Here is a 25,000-nt window from a genome sequence, read left to right as displayed (position 1 = left end):
AGAGGGTGAATACCTGGGAAGGTAATCTAAGTGTCTGTTAGAATGCATCTACAAGCTTCAGTCGGGATACAGGTAGACACCGTACAGTGCACCGGGCGGGCAGGTATGAGACGTCTTGAAATATTCCACGGCTGAGAACCGACGCTGGCCAGGTGGCCTCACTTTCACTGTGTGCTCTAGAACACGGTAGGTATTCGGAAGTCACCGGCACACAATGCCTGCTCTTTTTGAAAACCCACATGGGATGTTTAACCCCGATCAGGGAAATGTTATCAGATGAGACAATCGGCTTAACGTCCCTGGGAGTATTCCATCATCTCATGACCTGACTGTGCATCACCATGGTGACGGTTTATAGCTAGGCCAGGAACCGAACCTACAGTCCACAGGTCGTGATGAGGAGCCCGTAGTGCAGTTCAAATCGAAAACTCCTTCATACCTCGTGTTGCCAAACCAACACCGGAACACGAACACCGAACATGATGAACATGATGAAACATCACACATGTGACACTTGGTCTCACAGACAACCGGACGAAGAAAGGAAATGCAATGGGCTGGATGTCCAGAAAAATATCTACAACCATTTCTGTTTACAGTTCCAATTTACAGAGTCTGTGGACACAATGTTTGTCTTACTCCCCCAAATCGGTGACGACACCACAAGGGTAGAACGTGCCACCAAACTGTATAACCGACTAACATGAACAGATCGCCCAGTGTCTATGTGTGCTAGCTCACCCAGTGTCTATGTGTGTCAGCTCACCCAGTGTATATCTGTGCCAGCTCACCCAGTGCCTATGTGTGCCAGCTCACCCAGTGTCTATGTGTGCCAGCTCACCCAGTGTCTATGTGTGCCATCTCACCCAGTGTCTATGTGTACCAGCTAACCCAGTGTCTATGTGTGCCAGCTCACCCAGTGTCTATGTGTACCAGCTTACCCAGTGTCTATGTGTTCCAGCTAACCCAGTGTCTATGTGTACCAGCTTACCCAGTGTCTATGTGTACCAGCTAACCCAGTGTCTATGTGTGCCAGCTCACCCAGTGTCTATGTGTACCAGCTTACCCAGTGTCTATGTGTGCCAGCTCACCCAGTGTCTATGTGTACCAGCTTACCCAGTGTCTATGTGTACCAGCTAACCCAGTGTCTATGTGTGCCAGCTCACCCAGTGTCTATGTGTACCAGCTTACCCAGTGTCTATGTGTGCCAGCTCAACCAGTGTATATCTGTGCTAGCTCACCCAGTATCTATGTGTTCCAGCTCATGCCAAGCACGATACCCACATGATTCACAAAATATGATTCGTTTTGATGCCAGCTGGTGAGGAAATGCTCAATATAAACGCGAGTGCCAAGCAACTACACCTGCAGGCTCCAGGTGAGTCATGATGGTAGTCATGTGAAAGGTGATCGCACATAAAAATCACCCAATTATTACACAGTTAAATTCCCCAGACCACCACGTCCTTCAATCGCAACGTATTTCATTCGAATCGTGATTCCATCCACGTTTTCCGGTACTATTCACTAGTCTTTGGACATAAGATTCCACGAGATTCTACAATTGCTGGCACCACCACCACCACCACGACCAGCACTACTTTAACGCCTCCCTTTATTCCACCCTTCTTGTGGATTTGGCCGGAGAACGTGTTTGGCACATTTTATTGGTAACTCAATGATTTATCCACACATCCCCACCATTCATGAACATTGATCGAATGCTTCACCAAGGAAGCTGAAGCAGCCATTGAAACGCACTCGATCTCCATTTACACGAAACTTTTTCTGAACTCAGTGTAACACATCAAGTTATAAAATGCTCTTTCTCGCCTTGAACGATCACATTCTCTTGTTTGCCGACGATATGATGAATGTATACAGTCGTGTTTACCTCCGCCTGCGAAGGAGGAACGGGAGGACATGTTTTCACCCCTGTCTGTCTGTCTGTCTGTCTGTGAGCAGGATATCACAGAAAGTTATGAACGGATTTAGACAAAACTTGGCGGACAGGTTGGGTGTGTGACGAGGACCGTTTGGTTCGATTTGGGTTCAGATCCCACTCCGGATCCGGATCCTATCAGTGGGATCCAAAACGGAAACTGTTCAGCCTGGCGGGGTATACGCTCAACCGAGTGTCGTTGTAGTTCAGAGTTTGTAACAGATTAAGAGCATTTTTTTTTCTTTTTTAAAACCCTGTATCTGATGATGCTGGAGCTGTTTCTCCCTGTTGGAATGGTTCACCGTCGTGACTCCAAATCATGATGATGGCGGTTCAGGTTTGCAGGAGGCCAGATTCGGTTTTACAATTGGCGAGCTCATCGATGAACCGAGAGTGATGCCTGCACCGTGAACACCTAAACTGTGATGCTTATTGCAACCGAGCACTTAGCTAGAAACGAAAAAAAACAACAAGAGAGAGTGTGAAATGACAGTATTTACACATTCCAAAAACAGAAATCATTTCATGTGCTTCATAAGGGTTTGACATGCACCCAATACTACAATTTAGCCACCTCATTTAAACCACTACTTTTAAGTTATCCATGCCTTCAACTGTAAAAATTACGAGATTGCCATCAAAATATGGTTGTTGTCATGTGCCATTTCCTGATGCGTGCAGGCAAACCGTACGGCGACGTACGTGTGCATGGGACGTCAGGAGGGTCGTTGCTGGCTCGGTAATGGCCCCGCTCGCAGATGCAACGTGCTGAGGCCGAGTGCGGAGCATGGCTGTGTGCGGTACACCGCTTGCAAGTCGCCTCGTCGTTGAATACCTTGAAGAAACCAGGGCGGCAGGCTGTGGGATGGAACGGAAGCACAAGGAGATCGATGAGAAAATCAAATATGAGGGCATATTTGGAAGCCTTGATGTGCTTAATGTCGTCCAATATTCCAGCACAAAGAGCATGGCATACATCTTAATGAGACAGTCACATACATAATGAAGGGAGTTATGACATGTTTGTATCGGCGTTTTTGCTCCCACATTGATTAAGGCAGAAAATGATTTTACTGGGTCTTTTCTTTTTCTTTCTTTCTCTTTTTCAATTTCGAGAAGCAAAGTGACAACATAACTCTGCTGATTGGATGGTTGTATATCGCGCACCATCAGCAGAGCTATGTTGTCACTTTATGCTGGAAAATTCCCATTGGAATTTGATCCCATACAAGCTTCTGTCTGGGATCACTTCAGCTTTGAGTAGACATGAAGCTTGCTGTCTTGTCTTCATGTGATGTAGTTTTCGCAGGAGCTGGCCAGAACAAATTTGAACATTTCTGGATAAATCGAGGAAAATGTAGACTATTGTCCCTCATATGGGACAACTGCAGGAAGTTCTTTAAATGGTTCACTTTCAAAATCGGGATCATAGAAGAAGTGAGACTATTTGATCACTTTGAAATGCTAATTCACCCGAACTGTTTCTCCTATTCGAAGGTTATTATTCCCCTACATGCTTCACCGGAGGGGACTATAGGTTTGCTCCCCGTCTGTCCGTCCGTGCATCCCACCTGTGGTTTTTCAGACTTCTCCCCCATACCCTTTAACATAATTCAACTGAAACTTGGTACATGGCTTTATTATGATAAGTTACAGAAAAACTTTGAGTTTCAGAGCATTTTATCAATTTTTCAAAGAGTTATACCCTTTTGGTCTTAGAAAACAACACATCGGCAAGGGACATGTATTGCAAAGTAATTCTCACTCTTGTCTCTCTGTCACCAAATGTCGATGGAGGTTTTGTTTTACACCTGGTTGTCTGTCTGCGAGCAGGATATCTCAATTGCCAGATTTTAAAGAAACTTGGTGGACAGGATGGGTGTTTCACAATTATGAAGTAATTCGATTTTTGTGAAGATCTGGATCCGGATACAAGTGTTTTTTGATTTTTTACATCATTGAGAGATGGGGCAGAAAAAAGATATATATATATATATATATATATATATATATATATATATATATATATATATATATATATATATATATATATATATATATATTTATATATTTATATATATATATATATATATATATATATATATATATATATATATATATATATATATATATATATATATATATATATATATATATATATATATATATATATAGCACGATATCTTAAAAATTTGGGGACAGATTATAAAAAACCTCAATTGACAGGTTGGGTGTTTGACAAGGAAGAATCAGCTCGATTTTGGTGAAGATCCGAATCCAAATACGAGAATATTATTTAATTCATAAAGTGATTTTTAGCAAATGAGAGATGTAGCCAATAAAAAAACGATATATCGCACGATATCTTAAAAAAGTTTTGGACGAGGAGGACAGTTATGACAGAAATTATGACAAAACTTGGAGAACAGTTTAGGTGTTCAACGAGGAAGAATCAGCTCAATTTTGGTGAAGATCTGAATCCGAACACGAGAATTCTTTTTAATTTTAAAAGTGATTTTTTGCAAATGAGAGATGTGGCCAAAAACGATATAGAGCACAATATCTTAAAAAGTTTTTGACGAGGAGGACAATTATGACAGAAATTATGACAAAACTTGGAGGACAGTTTTAGTGTTCAACGAGGAAGAATCAGCTCAATTTTGGTGAAGATCTGAATACGAACACGAGAATTTTTTTAATTTTTAAAGCATTTTTTGTGAATTTAGAGATGTAGCCCAAAACGATATATAGCACGACATCTTGAAAAGTTTTGGATGGATTATAACAAAACATGGTGGAAAGTTTGGGTGTTCGATGAGGAAGAATGAGCTCAATTTTGGTGAAGATCCGAATCCAAATACGATTATTTTATTTTATTGTTAAAGTGATTTTTCGCATATGAGAGATGTGGCCAAAAACGATATGGAGCACAATATCTTAAAATGTTTTGGACGGATTACGACAAAACTTGGAGGACAGTTTGAGTGTTTGACAAGGAAGATTCAGCTCGATTTTGGTGAAGATCCGAATCCAAATACGAGTAATTTTATTTAATTTTTTAAGCGATTTTTCACTATTGAGAGATGTGGCCAAAAACTATGTATCGCACGATATCTTAAAAAGTTTTGGACGAGGAGGACAGTTATGACAAAAATTATGACAAAACTTGAAGGACAGTTTTGGTGTTCAACGAGGAAGAATCAGCTCAATTTTGCTGAAGATCTGAAGACGAACACGATAATTTTTTATCTTTTAAAGCATTTTTTTCATAAATTTAGAGATGTAGCCCAAAACAATATATAGCACGACATCTTGAAAAGTTTTGGCTGGAGTTTAACAAAATATGATGGACAGTTTTGGTGTTCAATGAGGAAGAATGAGCTCAATTTTGATGAAGATCCAAACACAATAATTTTATTTAATTTTTACAGTGATTTTTTGCAAATGAGAGATGTGGCCAAAAACGATATAGAGCACAATATCTTTAAAATTTTGGACGGATTGCGCCAAAACTTGGAGAACAGGTTGGGTGTTTGAAGAGGAAGAATCAGCTCGATTTTGGTGAAGATCCTAATTCAAATACGAGTAATTTTATTTCATTTTTAATGTGATTTTTCACCATTGAGAGATGTGGCCAAAAACTAAATATCGCACGATATCTTAAAAAAGTTTTTGACGAGGAGGACAGTTATGACAGAAATTACGACAAAACTTGGAGGACAGTTTTGGTGTTCAACAAGGAAGAATGAGCTCAATTTTGGTGAAGATCTGAATCAAAATACAAGAATTTTATTTAATTATTAAAGTGATTGTTCGCAAATGAGAGATGTGGCCAAAAACGATATGGAGCACAATATCTTAAAATTTTTGGATGGATTACGACAAAACTTGGAGGACAGTTTGCGTATTTGACAAGGAAAAATGAGCTCGATTTTGGTGAAGATCCGAATCCAAATACGAGCAATTTTATATAATTTTTAAAGCGATTTTTTTTACCATTGAGAGATGTGGCCAAAACGATATATCTCACGATATCTTAAAAAGTTTTTGACGAGGCGAACAGTTATGACAGAAATTATGACAAAACTTGGAGGACAGTTTTGGTGTTCAATGGTGAAGAATTAGCTCAACTTGGTGAAGATCTGAATCCGAACATGATAATTTTTTTTAATTTTTAAAGCATTTTTCGTAAATTTAGAGATGTAGCCCAAAACGATATATAGCACAACATCTTGAAAAGTTTTGGATGGATTATAACAAAACATGGTGGACAGTTTGGGTGTTCGATGCGGAAGAATGAGCTCAATTTTGGTGAAGATCCGAATCCGAACACGAGAATATTTTAAATATCAAGTAATTTTTCGCAATTGAGAAATGTAGTCAAAAACAATATGTCGCTTGATATATTAAAAATGTTTTGGACGGATTAAGACAAAACTTGGTGGACACATTGCGTGTTTGACGAGGAAGAATCAGCTTTGATTTTGGTGACGATTCAAATCTGAATACGATAATTTATTTCTATTTTTAAGTGATTCTTCACCATTGAGAGATGTGGCCAAAAACGATGTAAAGCAGGATATCTCAAAAAGTTTTGGACAGATTACAAAAAAAATTAAAAACGAGGTGGATGAGTTGGTTCGGTGACAAGAACAAGCCGATTCGATTTTGGTTAAGGTCCGGATTCAGATCCGACCTATCATTGAGATGGAAAATGTCAACTGTTCAGTCTAGAGGAGGGATGCGCTCTACCGAGTGCCGTTATAGTTGTTGCAAGTAATTGCCCTTCGTTTCATTGAAATCGTTTCTCACAATGCCCTGTGACATCTAATGCCAAACACCTGTGCGCTCATAGCTGTATATTATATAAATAATGGAAGGGCACAATGACTTGCATGATGGAAATGGAAAATATCTATCGGTTTTCTTGTCGTCCTATCAGCATCTTGCAAAACTCTCTGCAAATGTAAAGATGAAATAGTGGTTAAAAAATCTCCTTGAAGACTTTATAAGGGAATCCTGAATTTAAATTTTGATGAAAGACTAAAGAAACTCACGAGTACACGGCTGTCGACTAAGCTCTTAACCCTGCATGTGATTTATGCATAAATTATAATTTGAGGCTCAGATCAATGTAAAAAGTTTTTAAAGGGATTATATGGGATTTCTATATATTTTGGTGTTGGCCTAATGGTTAGGGTGGTGGGCTTAGAATTCTAGGGTTCTGAGTGGTCCTGAGTTCAAATCCTACTTGGCCGTTGAGTTAATACCAGGTGGGGTTGACTCAGCCTGTCATCCTTTCAAGGTTGACAAAATGAGTACCAGCTTGTTGATATGATTGAGCCATTCAAGTATCCTGCATCGGAGTGGCAACTCATCCAGGATTGTGCCCAATATCCCAGGAGACTGCTTTGGCAGCACCGACGCTCTGTCCAGACTATGGTCCTGATGGATGGATGGATGGATGGATGGGATTTCCAGTGTCTATGGGACTTTTTTGTTTGGAATGTTTTGTAAGCCAATGTGAGCATTGCATAGTGCTTTCTCGAGTAAAGCTCAGTGCTTGGTCTAATCAAATCATCCTGTCCCTCATTGCTACACTTTTCAATTTGGAGGAGGGTAATAACAGGATGATCAGTGGAGATAGAGGGACATTGGCTGAAAGCGGTCAGGGGCAGGGCAGGCACATTATGAAGGTGGGTAGATATTACATGGCTTTGGCAGGCTCAAAGAACGCAGCAAAGTCGTTTGTGAGATAATTTCACAGCAGTGTTGCATCATTCACTGCCTCTGATGCTGGCAAATTCCCTTAATCGCTGCGAAGAGAAAGGAATGGATTCGAACAGCGGTGAAATGAGCCGTGGAAGAAGGAGCGTCAGACAAGGTGGAATTACAACTGCTCCTTGTCGTGAGGCCCGTGAGAGGAAGGCAGCGGGACAGCTGACATGGCTATTCGGTAAAAGCAATTGTGCCCATCCAAATCCGTGACGACTAATGGGACAGACTGTGTTAGCGTAGTTTCACGCCGATGTGCACAAGCAATGAGGTAAATAGGGAAGGCAGGGCAACACAAACAATCCTCCATGTCGAGAAAGGGGGCAATTTTACATCCCGATCCTGTCAATCGCATTGGATACCATCGACCTTGTTAAATTCTGTTATGTTCAGGGCCATCCTCTTCCCAGAACGTTAATGCCGCCGAAGCAGTCACCAGGCAGAAAATACATTGGGTGGGTTTCCATTGCTATTTTCGGTGGCAGACAAGACAAAAATTGGAATTTGGCCAAGAAGTCGGCCCGCAGTGGTCTACTCTTTTGAAAGGTACAACGGGGTCTATAAATCAACAAATGCTCGCAGATGGGAAACCCTTCTTCACTTCCCTCTGGAGAATGCTCTCGACGATGCATTGCCGTGCCCGTGAAGCAGCAAGATGAAGGTTTGTAGTCAAATCGGAGATGAGACAGCTCAAGGGTGAGCTCACTACCTCTGAGTTGTTCAGCTCGCACTGGGATCGAGAGCACATCCTCGGATCCAGATCACCTCCTCGGATATAGAGCACTTCCTCGGATTCAGATCACCTTCCCAGATCTAGATCACATCCTTAGATCCAGATCACCTTCTCGGATCCGGATCACCTCCTCAGATCTGGAGCACATCCTCGGATCCAGATCACCTTCTCGGATCGAGATTGCCCCCCCGGATCCAGATCACCTCCTCAGATGCAGATCACCTCCTCAGATCCAGATCACCTTCTCAGATCCAGATCGCCTCCTCAGATCCAGAGCACATCCTTAGATTCAGATCACCTCAGATCTAGAGCACCTCCTTAGATCCAGATCCAGATCACCTCCTCGGATGGTACATTCGGCAAAAAAGGATTCTCTTGATCACTTCTAACAGCAAGTAGAAATGCTAACAGAAAGGTAAAGTTTTTAGGATTAATTTTCCAACAAGTAAAGTTTTTTTTTCATTGGTTAATAGTTTCAACAAGTTTACTATGTATAAGTAAAATTGCTGTTTAAACAACAAAATGGGGGTAATTCCACCATATCTGGAAGGTTATACAAATGCCCTCTTATATCTTATGATACAACACAGTAATAGAATGTGCACAAACTCTGTTACATATAATCTGCAGAATGAAGTATTCGTTCCAAATATAGATCATTAAAATGACAGCTCGAAGAACCCATTAAATGAACTCGATAAAAACAAAACGAAGACGGATTGTAATGATGGTGTATTTTTGCCTCGTACTATTACCATCCATTGTAGGTTTTTTTTTACAGAGCCTCTGACTCATGATTTGCTTCAACATTTCTGATCATTTATCAGATTTCAAGGTTAATTAATTATAAATTAATTTTTTTGATAAAGATCTCTTTTGTACTCATTATCTTGGTGGGAGAGAAAAAAAACTCCCAACCCCAAATCCTGAAGCCCCCCTCCCCAAAGCCTCAACCCCCTCCTCCCAACCCCAACTCCTCGACCCCTCTCTCCTAACTCTCAGTCCATTCTCAGCCCCCACCCCAACTCTCTGTCGTCCCCTCTAGCCTTCTTCCCATTCCTTACAACGTTCCGGTTCCCGTTCATTAAGAGCATCATTTAAAGTAAATAAAAAATATGTTGAATTCACAATCTTGTGAGATGATGGAATCTCGATATTCTTCATTGACAATATGGATGGGTAATTGGTAAATGTTAACAAAACACATAACGTCAATAGGTCATTCGTGATGGGAAAACAATTATAAACAACCAGAACTTTTCGGACAAAGCCCTTCATTGTATTGAATAGAAGGGAAATTTTCCATATTTTTTACGTGGACAACAAAAAAAGAATATCCAACATCGAACATAACGTGGGATTTTATGGTTCCTGGTCAGGAAGAACAAACAGAACTAGAACGACATTCGGTGGAGCGCATACCTCTGCCAAGGTGAAGAGTTAACGTTTTGTATTCCACTGAAAGGCCGGATCTGGATTCGGACCTGAATCAAAATCTATTTGGCTTGTGGTAGTCACCTACCCAACTCATCCACCAAGTTTCGTCCGAATCTGTCCATAACGTTTTGAGATATCATGCTAGATGTGTATGTCGCTGTTGGCCCTATCTGTCAATGGTGAAGAATCACTGAAATTCATGGATATGGATATTCACCAAAATCGACTCGATTCGTCCTTGTCACCCTCCCAACATGTCGAACAAGTGTCATCCGAATCTGTCCACAACGTTTTGAGATATCCTGCTCACAGACAGACAGACAGACAGACAGACAATGGTAAAAACAGAACGTCTGCCCACCTTCGGTGGCGAAGGTAATTAGCATATTATTGAAATGGTTGTCTCAAAAATCAAATATATATATATATATATATATATATATATATATATATATATATATATATATATATATATATATATATATATATATATATATATATATATATATATTTTGAAGGAAATTTAATTAATTCATTAATTGCAAGTTTTATCTTGATATACTGATTAAAAGCTTTGTTATCTCTCTGATTCTATCAACATTAATGAGGCCGAAGTACAGGTGTTGTTGCTTTCACGTGAGAGACAGGTCAGTGCCCTCTGTTTTACCACTTCTCCTCCAGTCTCGCTCCATCTGCTCTCTCTCAGCCTCACGACCATTCCCAGCAAATTCAGGCCAAGTGTATTCTTCCAGTAACTCCGCCTTGATTTAGCCCCCCCCCCCCCAAATCCAGACTTTGGGCACAGGTCAACCAGTCTTTTCTCTCGTTTGTAGAGCTGCCTTCATTTGTGGCTGTTCAATTGAACTCTTCTTCCAGGGTTTCAAGCAGGTGGTTCACTGCCACATCGTGCCATCCTTCTCCACAATATTTCCTACTTTCAAGACCTCAACCGAACCCAACCCTCTCACCTGCAGGTTGCAGTGTTTCCGTCCCTCTTCTCTTGCTGTTCGTTCATTCCCTTACTTATTGTGACAAACTCTTGCCCCACTGTCAGTCCATTCCATTTGCCCTTCTGCGACCTTGGTCTTCCATGAAACCATGGATTTTTTTTACAGAATTTTATTTTTCTCAACGCTGGTACTTGTGAGCGTTTCACCAACTAGTTCCTACATATTTTGCTTTCATGTTGCCTGTATCGGGTTGAAGTAGAGAATGGTAACAGCAGGTCACAGACTCTTCTGAGAACGGGGTTGGGGGGAGGGGGTCATGTCTGAGAGTATCCGTTAAACTGTCCACCCTTGGCAAAAAGTTTGTTGCCATGAGCAGCTCTGCTGTTGCTCATCGAGTGTCCCAGATGTGGTTCTTTGAAATGTTAGCCATTGGGTTAATTACTGGCTGACCTCCAGTTGATGTGACATGGCATGCTGCGAAATGCTCAGAGCCGCCGGTACCCGTCTGTTCACATTCTCTTAAACAGGATGCTGATGGAAGCCACCTCATTCGCCATGATGTTTCAAGCAATTCCCTCCAAAGTCTGCCTATTATGGTGCCTTATAATTGATGCTTATAAATGGTAGGCATATGGGAAGTGGGAATGGCTGATTTAATATTTGTAATGCTGCCGTTAAACCATGCTCACTTGTGTTCCAGATTCATCGGGCCATATCTCCATGGTGCCACGAGCCTCTTCAAGATCCATTGGTTATTCTGTGCCCAGGCGAACAGTGTTCGACCTGAAGGTTGACCTGGCAACCGGTGCGCAAGCCTGGCACAATTACCAACCACTTACGTGAAATGAGCAAAGGCAGGGATTGGCAGTGGAAATTAGCTCAGTGCTTCAAAGTGTCGAGGGAGTCTCCGTGCAGGCTTTCCTAAGGCTATTTTCTTGCCATGACGCAAACGGAATACGATGATCAATTGCTGCCCAATTTTTTTTTTTTTAAACAATTTCTCGACCACCTACACAGTGATGCAACACCGAGTACTTCAGCAAAATGGAAATTATTTGTCAATTTGGCAACAAACATTGAAGCTGTTTACCTCTAGAGCCATGTAGGCTTCAGAAACAAATAAATATATAATACGAGAGAAGAGGAGGACGAGGAGATTGGGACCATACTCTGTGCAGAGTGTTGGTGCTGCCAAAACAGTCTCCTTGGCTATTGGGCACAATCCTGGAAGGGTCGCCACTCCGACACAGTATACCAGCATGCTGGCACTCATTTTGCCAACCTCGGAAGGATGACAGGCTGAGTTAACCCCACCTGGTATTAATTCAACAGCTGAGCGGGATTTGCCCTCAGGACCCGAGGATCCAAAGCCCGCCACCCAAACCATTAAGCCAACACCAGGCATAATATGAGAAAACTCCTGGTATTGTAAAAATAGGATATTTTTTAAAATTTTCTATTCTGTTAGTGGGATTTTTTTAGTGGTGCTGCCTCTTTCGAGGGGGTATTTCTGCACTGCAGGCATTGAGAGCCATTCATGATTTGTGGACTGGTGTCATCGTCGCATGTGGTACAGAGCAAGCAAAGAAGGCAGATTGACCACTTCCTGAAGGTCATCAATGATGCAACCCATGAGTTGTTAATACCAATCCAGTGGTGACGTGCACATTTCTTGAGATAGGCTCAGTTTTCAAGAGCTTGGAGTCCAAATGTTGAATACCGCTCTCTTCACCTGGATTTGAACCCACAACGTTTCGGATGGGAGTCCATCCTCCTTTCTCACGAGGCCACTGCTCTATCGTTCGAGTGGAAAGGCCGTTGCATGCAATGAATGGAAATTTCCTTTGCAATCGCAATATATTTTGGAATGTCCATCCTTACAAAATGGTTAAGGAAGCTTGAGAACTCACTGTGGACATCCAAAAACTGGTGCAACTGTTTCTTCTCCCAATTTTCTTCCTGATCCATGTCTTTGGACTGATTACTCGCTCACTCACACTTGAACCTCTTAATCAGGTAGTTTGAAAATAATCTGCTCGAGGTGATGGTTCATTCCACGGCCTACTCGTACCAGCACACAGTTTCCTGAGCTTTATCAAACTTGGATCTCTATTGGAACGACCCCACTTTTGGCGCTAACAATCATCGATGTAAAGGTCCCCCATGATTGCCCTCTGGGCTGGAAGGATGGCCTCGACCCTATAATTGCCCTCTGGGCTGGAAGGACCCACACTAATCTCTGAGCTGTCTCACCTCGGTCGGAATCTCGACACAGCTATGTTTCATCAATGTGTGTGACCTCCCTTGGATGGACGTTAAACGGTCGTCTCATCTGCCGGCACCAGTTTGTCTACGTTAAAGGCCTCACAGTGTCCTTCGTGAAGAGTAGGTGAGCTGTCAGCAGCACCATGAACAAATTACAAATGACGACCCAAACGACTGCTGGGAAGGCAATGGCAAACCACCCAGTATAACCCTTGCCAAGAAACTGCTTCGGCAGCATCCACACTCTGGTACAGGGTATGGAACATGAGAATCACCATCAGAATCTCCCTTTATATCAGGGAATTTGTCCGTCTCCTCCCTATCACTCATGGCTGTCTGACATCCTTCATGCTCGTCGGAGGTTCCATGTTCATGTCATTGGTCTGTTCTCTTCACTCTTCATCTGGCAGCTAATGTTCCTGAATGTTCATTGGAATTTTTGCTTTATGTGCACAAACAGAAGTTCGCTTTACGAGAAACCCACTAAAAACCATTTTAACACATTGTAATTACTCCACGTCCTGTAATTAGGTACCTCGCTTGAACGCAAAACTTGACAAGGTGCCAGCTACATATTATGTAGATGAAGGGGATGTAGTGGGTGGGGTGGGGGAGGTTTCTGTTAATTTTTATAATTAGATTTAGATATGGGGAAAGGGAAGGATATGGGAGAAGATGAAGGGTAGGGGAGTGTGGGAGAAGGGTGCAAGGAAAGAGAGATCAGGAAGAGATAACATGAAAGGGAAGGAAGGGAAAGGGAACAAGTGATGTGCACACAAGGGATGAGATCAAGATCACGGACAAAAGGATCAATTTTTTGCCATTTTTTCCAAAAGTGAAATACAGTTAAACTGAAGATCAAAAATTCACGCAAAACACGGTTTGTGACGTCAAACCATGTTATAGAATAAAAATTGGAACCTTAACGGAGCACACTCGTACATTGAGATCACAGAACGGAGCACACTCCAACATTCAGATCACAGAACGGAGCACACTCCAACCTTCAGATCACAACAACGGAGCACACTCCAACCTTCAGATCACAAAAACGGAACACACTCCAATCTTCGGATCACAAGAACGGAGCGCACTCCAACTTTCAGATCACAACAACGGAGCACACTCCAACTTTCAGATCACAACAACGGAGCACACTCCAACCTTCAGATCACAACAACGGAGCACACTCCAACCTTCAGATCACAACAACGGAACACACTCCAATCTTCAGATCACAACGGAGCACACTCCAACCTTCAGATCACAACAACGGAGCACACTCCAACCTTCAGATCACAACAACGGAGCACACTCCACCCTTCAGATCAGAACGGAGCACACTCCAACCTTCAGATCACAACAACAGAACACACTCCAATCTTCAGATCACAACGGAGCACACTCCAACCTTCGGATCACAATATCTCAAAAGGTTATGGACGGTTTCGGATGAAATTTGGTGGACATTTTGGGAGTGAGAGAATGATTAATTGATTCGATTTTAATGAAGATCCAGATCCCGAAACTCTAATTACCTCCACCACCGAAGGTCAAGTAGGCTATGTTTTTTTTATCCCTTTCTGTCCATTTCTTTTTTTGTGCAGGATATCTCAAAAAGTTTTCGACGGATTCGGATGAAACTTGGTGGACAGGTTGGGCATGCAGCAAGGACAAATTGTTTCGATTTTGGTGAAGATCCGGATCCTGATCCAGATACGAGGATTATTTAATCTTTAAAGTGATTCTTCACCATTGAGATCAGAGGCCAAAAACAACGATATATATCATAATATATCAGAAAGTGATAGATGAATTATAACAAAACTTGGTGGATTGGTTCTCTAACAACAAGAAGCTGGTTCGATTTTGGTTCAGGTACGGATCAAGATCCAGCCTATGAGTGGGATACAAAACGTTAACACAAAAACATTTTACATAAACGATATAAAAGGTAAACCTAACCTGGCAGAGGGAGGTACTATATGTAGTCTTCCGAGTTCCGTTCTAGTTGTTCTTGCTTTGTTTAGATTTTTTAAAAATTTCACTTTCAATAATGCTCAAACACTTTTAATCAATGGTCTTAGTACTCTTATTCCACATCTCACAATGGACTTTATGTTTAATTTTTTTAGACTGCAAATGAGGGTCGTGGAAGAGCATAATGACAATGGATTAAGAAGCAAGATTAAACAAAGGAAAAACAGTGCGAGAACAACAAACAGATGCATCACACCTAAATGAGGTGAATGTGTGTGTGTCGTGAAGCTCATTAGTAGAAAATGAAGAGCTCATGAGGTAGTGGTGGCAGCAGGAGTGGGACCATGTCAGGAAGAGCTTACAATAATGGTCTTAAAATAAATTGTCCACAGATGACAATGCAGACAAGTTCCACAGAGGAGAAAAGGAGGCTACGCAAAAACAAAAAAAAATGGAGGTGAGAAATTCAGTCGATTTGGTGGGGATGTGGGATGAGGGAAGGTCACGAGGAAAGGGTGTCTGGCAGAATCAGTATGACCTGGAGGGGAAGGGATTAGGCAGAGAGGTGAGAGGGCAAGAAGGGCCAGTAAAAACTTGAATAGAGCCAGTAATAGAGCCAGTAAAGCAGACGAGATGACAGTGACACATCAGGCTTTAGATTCCATGGTGTCAAGGGGAGCAAAATGAGAAGCAATGGCACCAGTCAACAGTGGGGTTCAACAATCCAATACACTCCTGATCAATGATTTGTACACTGTTATAAGCTGAAGATGGCAGAGGGAAGACATGGCTCAGCAGATAATTCTGAGGTGGTATCTGGAAGGCAGCTTGGAGATAGCATCCTCCGAGGATAGGTTGTATCTGACAGCAAGGCCCAAAAGCTCGAGACTGCACTTCTCCCAGAATACAGATATAAAATGGGGGATTTGCCCGATGGTCCTCATGGAGAGGAAAAGTTAGAATATGGGTCTTTATTGCACCAAAATCAATGTTACAGATAGATGACAGGTTGCTTATTACCCCACGCATGCGACGCCAAAAGCATGGTTAAGCAATTGGTTCATGTCTGTCTGTCTGTCTGTCTGTCTGTCTGTCTGTCTGTCTGTCTGTCCAAAAACGTCAGTTCATGATCGAGGAACAAGATAATTTATTTGAATGTTATATTTTGAACACGAATTGGAATATGAATCGGAAAACAAATTTGCCGTTTTAAAGTACCTTGTCTCTGAATTTGTCCCGATCGCACATGCGCAGACGGGAGTGAGAGAATTTTTGCTCTCTGTCTGCCTGTGTGTGGCAGTCAAAATAAATTGAAAATCATTCCAAACAGGAAACTTACTGTTTTTTTAGGTTTGTTATAAAGGACACAAACAACAGGCACGAAGAACTAATGTAATGTGTTTGATATGGTGGTGTAAAAGATACTGTACCAACTGCAGGGAAACGAGGAATAATATTTTTATATGACTTTTATAATCTTTATTTTATTTAAATTTAATTGTGTACTTGAACACTGTAGAACGCTAATCGCATTCTTATCATTTCCAATAACCTCCAAATTTTGCAGTACTTGGACATGATAAATGAGCTGGTGTACAAAGTTGGTGCATAAGACTGTTTCAATAGCGTTAAAATTACAGAATAGTTTTTTAAACGAACTTTGAAAGCATTATTTTATTTCATTGAAGTATACACCTGAACAATGAGTGGGTAACTTGTTTTTGGGGGTTTTTTTGTATACACAGTCGAGCCTCATGAAAGAGCTAGTACGAGTACACTGAATGGATAAGGATGCAACGGGACAAAGGGAACAGCAGAGAGAGGGAAACACCAACAGCAGAGTTGAAGGTAAAGATGGAGGTGGATAAACAATGGGTGTGGGGAGGAATAGGGAGCAGGAGAGGATGCATGGGGTGGACAAGATGGAAAACTGGAAATTTGGAAGGGGGAGGGGGTTATTGAGGGTCGAAAAGATCATGGCTTTTGATTCGGGACAATCTAAGATGGTGGTGAACAGCTGTCTTGAAGAATCTGGAGGGAAGAGTGAGATTGAAGAGAACGAGGAAGTTGTTTCCACAGATGGAGATAAAGAGGAACGACTGAGTGGAGGTGAGCAGTGATCCTAGAACTCTCTAGTTTTCTCCATATTTTCAGAGACGGATGATGCCACAGCCTGCCTGGAAGAGGGGCCTACAAAATCTTCCTGGCACAGGGGCCTCCCACCCTATCCTCCAAAAACTGGAGTTACTGGAAAGTGATATAATGGATTTGCCAGTGCCAGTAAGATGTATCATTGATCTATATAAAAACAGGATTCGTTTCAGAATGCAATATTGAGGGACAATGGCCTCCAGAGGTATACGATGGGACAGTATTTTGTCCAAAGCAACCTCATTGCTTGCGAGCACACAGGAAATTTGATCGCGAGTCTAGGAGGGAACCCACGATGCCTTTTGATGACAATTTAGAATTTAGAGAGGGGTGTAAGATAGTTAAATGTTTTTGAGATGTCCAGTGAGATAGTCTTGACCTATTGTTTGTTTGAGATTGAGAATATACATTCATTGCTGACACAGAAGAAGTGGAATATTCAAAGTGGAACGACCTGAGCAGAAGCCAAACTGATGGATGGAAATGAAAGTTCTTTTTTGTATACAAATCAGAGGCTCGTGGAAGAGGTAGAACACAAAATAGAACAGAACAGTACACGAGAGAAGCGGGGAAATGCACAAACATCAGTGTAGAGGGACTCAACAGAGAGACACTTGGAGGAAGAAGGGGTGAGGGGAAGAATGAGGGCAAGCGGAGGGGGAGGATACAAGGGTGTAACAAACTGGATACAAGCTCAAACAAAGCAAGAAGGGGACTGAACGAAGAGGAAGAGAAAAGCATGGATGAAACAACAATGGAGCAAAAAATGGAAAGGTGGGTGGGTAGAGGAAGAGGGGAGAAAACCCAATAACAGAAAAGGGAAGAGTTGGGTTTGTGGAGGGTTAATGAGGGAAGGAAAAAAAATCAAGAATATGGATGAGGATTGACTGAGGAAGAGTTGGACAGCCATCTTGAAGCCCTGGAGGGAAGAATGATATTTAACATGTTAAGGAATTTAATTCCACAGCTGGGGGAAAAGAGATAGAAAGAGTGTAGAAGTGAGCAGGGGGGCTTGATTTTGGGAGTTTCACCAGAATTTGGTTAATACTGGTAGACAATGTGCAGCCTGCAGGAACATGGGGAGGTACAGCTAGGCCAGAGGGTGCACACCCAGAAAGGAAGTGGTGGAACAAAGAAAGGCCACAAACTTGTCTGCCATGCTGAAGTAGCAGGCCAAGAGACTCAGATTCATTGCGGGAGATTCCAATTATATAGAGAGCAATCGTCTCCGTGGTCGCCAGCTCTGAAAGTTATAATGCAGCGACATCAGTCCAAAGGGGATAGCAGTACTCCATGGAACAACATATGAAGGCCTTGTACATTGTTCGAATTTCTGATCTGCCAAGGAGAGATTTGGCATGATAGAGGATGCCCAGTTGGTGGCGAGCTTTGGAGGCCAACTTTCATATGTGCTTTTCCAAAGAGAGATTGTGGCTGATGGTGAGATCCAAAAGTTTGAGGGACTGAACTTACTCAAGTGGGTTATAAAGGAAAAGATATGTCTTATTGGAGAAAGAAAATGGTTTTATTATCTCCTGCAGTTGTAGATATATTTACTTTTGTTTATTATTTACATAGTAGGCTGAATGGTCCATAATTATGTCAGCTTGGAATCATTCAAAAGAATTGTCGTCATGCTGGTGGTTTTTCATGACTAGCAGAGTACCCACCCTATGCGTGATGTTCCTAGCATGTAACATGTTTTTTTTCTGACATATACCTTTATTTGGGCTGTGTGTTGGCAACTGACAGCTCTGTGTCGGCCAAAATAAAATAAATAAAAAACATAACCTGGGTTACGTGCACGAAGCAAAAATACACAAATTACTTATTCTTCAAAAAAAACTCACAGCACTGGGAAATGTGGGGACAGGAACACTGCACTGTAAATGATGGAGACTTGTAAGACCCTCCTCCATGTAGAGGTGGTGCAGCACGATACACATTTACATAGAGGATTTGCTTCCCCCCTCCCCTTCAAGACCACCGGTAAAGATAAAAACACCCCATACATAAATTGGGGTCATACTTGTCCTATGCAGCAAGTCTGGATGTAATCGGCCCACAAGTGTAGGAGGAGTAGCGCGACAAACACACACAAACACACAAACACCGGTCCATGAATTACAGGAAGGATTTAGGCAGGGGCCCCTCAGAAAATGACCTGTAAGTAGCAGAGAGGCATGAGTAGACCAAGTATGTTGAACCGTTTATAAGTAAAAGGGTATTGATGCCATCAGGACTGGTAGCAGCAGTGGAGAGAAGAGAGGCTTGGAATAAATCTTCCTTTGAAGAACCTTGGACTTTTCTTTAAAAAGAGAGTTAAGATACCCAGCCTTGGCAGACTTCCTCGAAAATACAAAGAGGCTATTCCATGATCTGGCATTGACAGATACCTCGAGCTGCATACACTGGGATGAAGATCCAGCCACGGACTTGTTACAAACCAATGATATTTTTCCTGTTGGTGTCTATCACCAGACACCGAGTCGACAACGTCTGCCAAGCAGAATATTTCAGCGACTAACGAGTTTGGTTTGTATGTTAAGAGTGATTGTTTAAAACGGATTCGTAATTATTTGGGCTAAAAGAAACATTAGGTAGTTGAGTGCACATGGAATAAAATAAAAAAAAAAACAATATTGAAATTCAACGTCGGAAGGCAAATTATCCGGCGTAGCGTTTTATCAATCGTCCCGAGACATAATTAAATGATATTTGTGCCTGTCTTCTTCAACAACTACATCCTGAAAGAACCTTTTCACTTGGAGGACCAGTTCCTAATGATGCAGCGATGCTTGCGAGGTGTCAGCAGCTAAATTGCATGGCAGGAGACATTGGGCAAGTAGTCATTACAAGCCGTTACCAGCACTTACACATTTTTCAGAGCTGGTGACAGCTATGAAATACGGATGTTGCAAATCCATTGTTTCACACTTGCATCTGCACTTCCAATTTCGGAACACCGAGTGAAACAACTCCAAAATAGGCACGCCATGCGCTTTGCCTCATCAGGAAATAGGAGCAGTTGCTCTTCAAGGACAATTAGCCCTCGTCATTGTCACAGGGCTGGGACATTGTCTCAGACAATTTTTCAAAAGTGATCAAATCAGGCCTTCCCAACTATACTCTGACGTCAGTGACACAATGGCCATGTCGTTTATTTATTTATTTAATTTGTTTAGATATTTGTGGAGTGACAAAAGGCTTATCGAGGAGCTTTACGTATAACCCCGATTGCACGAGGACATTAGAAGACGCCTACGTTCACATGGGTTATGAGGATACCAGTAAACTGAACATTTGAGCTCCGAGTCTAAGCATCGTGAGCAACGTGCCGTGGAGATCAAAAGGAAACCGAGGAAACAAAATTTACGCATTCAGCTATTTTAACAGCAGAGATGTCTCTCTTGATCTCTTGTATTTACAGATACCTTCATCTCTTGTGTTTAGAGATACCTTCATCTCTTCTGCCTGGAGTCATTTGGAGGTCGTACATTAGTCGGCATATGTTTGATCATCACCGCCTTTGATCAGGAATGCATATTATGATGTTCATTTGAAGGAATATAGAAACTAGCACAAAGAAGCCCTTGTAGAACAAGTTTAGACTTTAGATAATTAAATAAATGGTACACATGTTTTCATGTCAGTAATTTAGCTAACGGTTCGTCTGATACCCACACTTGATGATACAAATGAACTTTTAGCACACCGATGAAACTTCTCCTTATTAACCTTCTTCCCAATCCACCCCTTCACTCACCACGGCATTCCCCTCCAATATCCTCGTAGCCAGCAGCACAGACACACTTCCCAATAGGCACAAGCCACTCTCCATCGGCACTGCAGTACATGCGTGGTCCACCGGGTGGCTCGGGACCCTCTGGCTGCGAGTGGGGAGCACACTTCCCTGGAACGCCGACCAGGGCTGAAGCATCTGGGCCCGATGGCGTCTCGGGGAACCGGGCAAGGCCACGGGCTTCTGCTGGGCAGCGCTTGTAAAATACACGCACAGCAACCAGTGCAACGCATGCACCCACATCCTGGAAAGCCAGATAAAGGCCTGGATGACTGAGGCTTCCAACATCACGCACCTCCGTGTTCAGCTTCAAGACCCGATCACCCACATCGACCTACGGGTGTGGGAATAGGTGGAGGGTGTAAAGATAAAAGAGAACAGAGAACAGAGACAGAGGGACAGAGGGACAGAGGAACAGAGGGACAGAGGAACAGAGGGACAGAGAGAGAGAGAGAGATTTATTTAAAGTGTGATGTCATGTTGGATTGGTGATTGAATGACGTATTCTGAGTAGCATTGGCTTGAGTTGAGTGATGCTATAACAGATGACACAGCAATATGGGAGATTATATATTTCATGATTAAAAAGTATAACATGTGCATACTCAGCACAAAGTTCATCATTACATATTTATTTTAAAGCAAGTCACATTAAATTTTCTGGAAAAAGATACTTTTTTTAAAAGATAACTGGCATGAGTCAGGAAGCAAGCCTGGTGTTGGCTTAGCGGTTCGGGTGGTGGCTTGGGATCCGAGGGTCCTGAGTTCATGGGCGGCTTGGGATCCTAGGGTCCTGAGTTCAAGCCCCGTTGGCCGCTGAATTAATACACCAGGAGGTTGACTCAGCCTGCCATCCTTCCGAGGTTGGCAAAATGAGCACCAGTGTACTGGTAAGGGAGACACTGCATCAGCGGCATAGCCGCGTCCCAACCAATGTTGCAACCAGCAGGCATAGGCTGCACTCGAAAGAGAGAGATGAGTCAGGAGGGGTGAGTAATTAATGGCCTGTTGTGGAATAATGTATTTTTAGGTACTATTTTTTCCTGAACCCGGTGTGCTTTGGTTGTCGCAGTTCGATGGAATTAAAAATTCATTATTTTTCTGATTCTTGTACCTTCTGTTAAATTATTCTTGCTATGTTTATCCTGGAGAGGTGACAGCGACCACGGAGGTCATGTCCCCACTTTTCAGCTGACTCGTCTGGCTTTGATTTCCATCCAATCATAATTGACCTCTGACCTGATGTTTGCAGACAAGGCGGTGCGTCATGGAGTGAATTCCTTTTGGAGGAGAGATTAAGCCGGCTAATTTGTTTGAGTACCTGAGACAAATATTAACTTCTTGCATGACTACACGGGCAGTGCATCAGCATGTGGCGGCCTCCAAAAAACATTCAAACCAATGTCCGGACGCCACTTACCCTGCACAAGCAAATTATATTCTTGTGCGTACTAGACTGATAATCCTGGACAGTATGATAATAATTTCAAACCGATTATAAATAAACATAGTTTAATGAAGATGTACTCTTACATGAGTGGGAAAAAATATACATGTACATATACATATACATATGCATGAACATATATATATATATATGAACATAATATTTAAATATGTAAATATAAACATGTATTTGTATCGGTGACAGCTCAGTGACAGCTAACAGCTCGGTAACACACATATCAATGCAACATTCTGTTTGGGAACGCCAATCCCACAGTTTCTATTCAGATTGGGAATGAACCCAGGATGGACAGCTTGAAGACAAAGCACAAGGTCTGATCCATCCTCCCAGGAATTGGACGATTTGAGGAAGGAATCAATTCACGGATGAATGCACATATTCCACATTTTATTCTTCCTTCTCTACAGTAGCAAAGGATTATCTCATTGAAATATTTTGGGAATTGGTCGTGAAGACACCGGATATGTCCACACCTGTGTGAAGCTTTCATCAGCAGCGACGGTGTCAATCTTGCGGAATCGTGGCTCATTTGGCGATGGTAGTGGTACGGCATCATCGTCAGGCCCGTCGGCATCTACGTAGTACAGGTTGAAGGTTTCCTTGCATGTTCCTGGCGTCCCTGGGATGCTGGCACAATCTCGAAGTGTGAACTTGAGTTCAACAAGGAGACGTCGGGCAGATCCGCGTTCGATGTAGCCGGACAAGAGCCAATTATTTTGTGCGGGAGCGAGAACGTTGCACACCTGGAATGTGCGGATTGGCCGGTTGTGGTCATCAATTTCGCTGATCTCCTCCCACTGTGGTCAGGAAAGGCAAACGGGATTTATCAGTTGAAACAAATGGCCGAACAATCAGTGAGATTATATGGAAACCTAAATTAAATATTTTAATAAAAATAACATCCAACATTGAACATAACGTGGGTTCCTGGTCAGGAAGAACAAACAGAACTAGAACGACATTCGGTAGAGCGCATACCTCCGCCAGGCTGAACAGTTTACATTTTGTATCCCATTGTTAAGCCAGATCTGAATCCGGACCTTAACCAAAATCAAATCGGCTTCTTGTTGTCATCGAACCAACTTTCCACCTCGTTTTGTCATAACTCGTCCACAACGTTATGATATGAGATATCATGGTAGACTTAGCTGTTGGCCCCGTCTCTCAATGGTGAAGATTCATTTTTAAAAAATTTAAAAAAATTCTCGAATTCAGATTCAGATCTTCACCAACATCGAAGCAATTCGTCCAGAACACATACTTAACCTGTCCACCAAGTTTCATCCGAATCCGTCCATAACGTTTTCAAATATCGTACGATATATCGTTTTTAGCCCGATCTCTCAATGGTGAAGAATCACTAAAAAGAGTCTCCATCTGGATAGGGATCCGGATCTTCACCAAGATGGAAAATGTCCGTCCTCGTCACATGCCCAACCTTCCCACCACGTTTCGGCCGAATCCGTCCAGAACCTCCTGAGATATTTACTCACAGACATACAAAGAGACGGACAGACAGTGGCGAAAACATAATGTTTTCTACCTTCGCTGGCAGAGGTAATGACCACAGGTTGGCAAGCATTATGCAGTCTTGATACTGCAGTACGTGATGGTGCGTGATGTTGGAAGCCTCAGTCATCCAGGCCTTTATCTGGCTTTCCAGGATGTGGGTGCGTGCGTTGCACTGGTTGACCTCCTTCCGCAATTAAAGTTCTTTGGAAGGGAACTCGTTTTTTATTTGATATTTTCAAATCAATTTCATGAATTGCTAAATGTTTAACGGACTCCACATCAAAGCGGCAACCCATCCAGGATTGTGACCCAAGTCGAAGAAACGTCTTCGGCATCACCGCCGCTCCACATGGTTCAAGAACTGATCGCAGAAGACGAATGTAGTGAGTTTGAAGATTACAAAAGGAGAAAAAGATTTTAGTGAGATAGTGGTCATTCATATGGAACCATGACAGGTGCAATGAAAAAGGTATCTACAGGCACGAGTTGGTTGGTATCGATGCTAATTGTTGTGCTCTTTACGTTTAGTCGATAAAAGGTTGTATTTATTGATTTGCATCACATGCAATTAACCTCGATTTTTGATGAAGCATGAAACAAGCAACAAAAAATACTTCATTGTTCTTCTCCTGGAGCATTTCAATAGCTGTTTTCTCACTCATCTTCTTCTCTGGCTTGCTGTCATCGCTTTCATCACCTTCTTCCGCTACCCGGGGTGCATGGGATACTGTCTATACCATTACATCTCTCTCTTCCCTCTTGCATTGTTCTGTGATGGTGATGTATACTGCTCAGGAGCCATACGATGCAGGTGTGATGGGATAATGATGCTTTTTTCTGAATTTGGATTTTTTTTGAATTGCCCTAAAAAAAATTTGCATGCTATTCGCCAATCATGGAGCCACGTGAATTTCTGAACCACCTGCATTGATATTTTGAACTGAATCCCTCCAGCAGGTATTAATTGCAGGTATTAATGAACGAT

At 42.2% G+C, this 25,000-nt stretch overlaps 1 protein-coding gene across 1 annotated transcript in view; it reads right to left on the bottom strand.

Moving 5' to 3' along the window:
* Window positions 1-25,000, bottom strand: part of LOC147035889 (ephrin type-A receptor 5-like) — a 158,991-nt gene that overhangs the window by 69,379 nt on the left and 64,612 nt on the right. Inside the window, exons 3-5 of the mRNA XM_085847921.1 lie at window positions 22,977-23,300; window positions 21,000-21,369; window positions 2,645-2,800 (exon numbers count right to left, since the gene is read on the bottom strand). Coding sequence (XP_085704047.1) covers window positions 2,645-2,800; window positions 21,000-21,369; window positions 22,977-23,300 — 850 coding nt within the window. The remainder of the gene's footprint in view (window positions 1-2,644; window positions 2,801-20,999; window positions 21,370-22,976; window positions 23,301-25,000) is intronic.

Source organism: Eptatretus burgeri, chromosome 1 (assembly GCF_056783735.1).
Source record: "Eptatretus burgeri isolate ZD-2024b chromosome 1, Ebu_testis_v1, whole genome shotgun sequence".
Taxonomy (NCBI): domain Eukaryota; kingdom Metazoa; phylum Chordata; class Myxini; order Myxiniformes; family Myxinidae; genus Eptatretus; species Eptatretus burgeri.
This window is presented reverse-complemented; position numbering and strand designations above follow the sequence as displayed.